Below are 3,517 nucleotides of genomic sequence, written 5' to 3'. Positions count from 1 at the left end.
CGTCGCTGCTTCCACTCTCGCCGGGATCCCTTCTCCACCGCCTCTCCTGCCTGCCCTTCGCCCTGCACAGGGCCTCTCCTCTGCGGCTCCCTCCTGCGTAGGCTTACTCGCCTTTTGAGCAGCGCCTGACCGTGCCTGGAGCAGCTCCCCTTCTACGTCTTCTCCCCTGTCTTGCTCCCCCTCGTCCCCTGCGCCCCCCGATCCTCTGTTACTCTCGATAATGAGGATCTCGTTGGAGCCCTGAAGAGGAGTAAGAAGAGCTTGCTTGGCCTGCCCGTGTGGGGCTGCTGCCTTCCCTCCCGCTCCCCTCCTCTGAGGGGGGCCTAGCCCCCGCCGACCTCCTGCTCCTCCTGGAATTGCGGGCCAGAGTGGTGGCTGCGGTGTGGCAGGCGGCAGGATGACTGACACCCGGCGGAGGGTGAAGGTTTACACGCTAAATGAGGACCGCCAGTGGGATGATCGAGGCACAGGGCATGTGTCCTCTTGCTACGTGGAGAGGCTGAAGGGCATGTCCCTGCTAGTCAGGGCAGAGAGTGATGGTAAGTGTGTGTGTCTGAAGGTACAATCTCCCCGCATATTGCTCAGAAAAGGAACCGGGCTTAGCTCTGTGTCTGTTGCCTTGATGTTTTGCTGCATAATTCAAATGTGATTCTGAAAGCAAGTTAAGTACCAACCATGGTTGGTTCGTGTTAGGCCAAGTGAAAGAAATTCACTTGAAAGAAAAAAAAAGGCCAAGTGAAAGAAAAAGATTGCCATCAAGTGCAAGCACGGTAGGCACTTGGTTCATAGCCAGTACGCTGTGTTGCATACAAAATGCGTTGGGGTCTTGTAAATCTTATATGGGTTTGGGTATCTACTGATCTGTCACTAAATGCTCACTGTACCTCAGTTTCAAAACTGATCATCGTGATGTATCCTTCCTTAAACATTTCTGGAAGTTACACCCTCATGAAAGGAGTTATTAGAAACTTGGATCATGCTTTTTAGTACATATTCTTAAAAGGTCATTGGATGGCCAACATTTTTTTTTTTTCTTCCCCTCCTACAACCCCATTCTTTTCTTTGGTAGCAAGAATTGTGCAAGCCATTCTGAAAGATATCAACAGTTATCAAAGTACAGTTGTTACAGTAGTAAAGATGACAGTAGTGTAGGTTGAGTAGTAGTATCTACCCTTGTAGTTACATGTTTGGGCTAATCTTGACAGCCCAGTTCTTGAACCTCATTTGGACTGTTGTTGCCATCTTAACTGTTGTAAATGAACACCTGCAAGAAGGAAAATCAAGGTTAAGGGAGTTCATGACTGCTGTGATCAGAGTAGATTTTAAAATGTGCAATTTGCAGTAGTCTATCACGTAGCATTTTGCTAGTAAATTCTGTCAGTGCATGATTTATTGCTTCATTAGATATATAGCTGCTGTATGTAGTGACTGATGGATCTAGCTGTAGCTTGTGACTGTCAACAGACCTTGTAATTTTCTTTATTTGGAACTAGGATGAAAAGCAACTTGAGAATCGTTAATTCTTACTGTTTGAGAAAGTTCTGACACACTGCATGGTAATCTCTGCAGCGAAGATCGTAAACTGATATGGGGGAATCAAACTTTCATCTGAGCCGGATTTTGATAATTGAGCTTCTGATAAGCATGAATCTCAGGGTGTCATAGTTTTTTCATTATACTTTAAAAAGTTGATTCTTGATTTTTATACACTCTACACTGAAGAAGATGCATCTTTATAGTTTGGCTAACTTAGTGGTGTAAGAGAAAACGCTTAAAATGGAAGTAGGCATAGTTTAATTTCACCTCCCTCCCTCGTGTTAAAAAGGGTATCCCCGAATTTTTAGGCTGATCTTCACAGCATATTTTGTTGTAGATACAGTCCTTGCTGTCTACACTGCTGCTGTTCTCATGTTGAAACAACACTGTCATGTCATCTGTACACTGAACAATTAACTGATTTTCTCTTTTTGGAAGAGAGCGGAAGAACTGCAGTTCATAACCTGCCTGTGAAGAAATAGCCCATTCAAACTAAAATCCCTTTATTGACTATATGTGTGCTTGAGTGATTAGAACCTGAATTGGACTGTTGTTGCCAGCTTACTTGTTGTAAATGAACATCTGTATGAAGGAAAATACAAATTGGTACAAATGATCGCAGAACAAAGATGAAGTCAATACTTTGTGTTGCTTAGCTAAGATACTTGAATCAGAGCAGAACTGGCTCAAACTTACTAACTGCTGCTGATACAGAGAAGTAGATGTAATAGGATACACACATTAGACTTCCCTCCAACAGTATGCATCTACTTCAAGAGTATTGAATAATATACTGAGCTTAAGTTCTTAATTTAGTAAATAGTATCAGCCCTGGGTAAATGTGTACTCTATTAATAGGTTGGTTTTTTGAACTTGCTTGTTTAAATACCTCATAATATTTGATCTATGTTTTGTTTACTCTCTGTGTCAGTTGTTTGTGGATTAATTTTAAGGCAAATGCAGTCATTTTTACATGGGAGCAAATGATTTGGAAAAAGGTAACACCAGACTTGTGTTTGGAGCTACTGTGCAATTCGTGTGTTCCCTCGTGTGCCTTTTTTTTAACTAAATGAAGTAGTTGATTGATTTTTGGATTTTTTTTCTAGTTATTGAAAACATGCAAGTGCTAGGAACCTGACCTATATACACCACTTGCCTCCATGTTGCCGCTGAGTTCTTGTATTGTCTGTCTTTGTCAGCTCCTCCTCTTTCCACAATGAGACTTCTTCCTTCCTCCTTTTCTAAACCAGCTTTTCCTAGTGTTAGAGCCGAGATTCATCCTGTGCACGCTCGCCTGTTCTTACTGACTGACTTCAGGAAGCTGACGGAAAACCTCGGGATCTGCCTGAAGCTGAGAGCTCAGTTTCCTGAGTGGGGGAGGCCGTGGGGGATGTTAGCAGTAGTGCCCACTGCGTATGGGAAATTCCCACTGGCGGGTTTGGCCGTGCACAGAGCAACGGCAGAACTGCCAGAGGGGCATTTGGCTGGCCCTGTGGGCTAGCGCATAGTTCAGTCTTCTGATTGTGCAGCTGTGGCTTGGTGTAGCTCCATGGCTGCTTTACAAGTGGTTGAGACTTTACAGCAGGGTCAGGGTGGTCAGATAAGGGAGCTGCAGTTGGTATGCCAAGTCCAAGGTAAGCTGTTGTCTGGAATGGGAGCAATAAAAACTGAGTAAGAGTGCAGGTGGTTTTTTATCTATGGGAGTGTTTTTTCCTTGGGTTGGTGTTTTTTTTAACACTATCTTAAAAGAAAATAACTTAGAGCAGATAGTGATTTGTGTTGCTATTTGAGATGTCTAATGCTCCCAGGCACTCAACTTTTAAGAGTCATTGCAGGCAATTTGGAGTCATCTGTTATAGTACAGAAATATTGCAGGCAATTTGGAGTCATCTGTTACAGTACAGAAATATAAATTGCTTTCGAATCAGATATGTTACAATTTGAAACAGGGAATTGTATCTTCTTTTTTTTTTTTTTTTTA

At 43.1% G+C, this 3,517-nt stretch overlaps 1 protein-coding gene across 1 annotated transcript in view; it reads left to right on the top strand.

Annotated features, from left to right (window-relative positions):
* Positions 1–397: 397 nt before the first annotated feature.
* Positions 398–3,517, top strand: part of SMEK1 (SMEK homolog 1, suppressor of mek1 (Dictyostelium)) — a 43,497-nt gene continuing 40,377 nt past the window's right edge. Inside the window, exon 1 of the mRNA XM_010152209.1 lies at positions 398–539. Coding sequence (XP_010150511.1) covers positions 398–539 — 142 coding nt within the window. The remainder of the gene's footprint in view (positions 540–3,517) is intronic.

Source organism: Eurypyga helias, unplaced genomic scaffold (genome assembly GCF_000690775.1).
Source record: "Eurypyga helias isolate BGI_N326 unplaced genomic scaffold, ASM69077v1 scaffold9605, whole genome shotgun sequence".
Classification (NCBI taxonomy): Eukaryota; Metazoa; Chordata; class Aves; order Eurypygiformes; family Eurypygidae; genus Eurypyga; species Eurypyga helias.
Note: the sequence above shows the minus strand (reverse complement) of the source record. Positions and strands in the feature narration are given on the sequence as shown.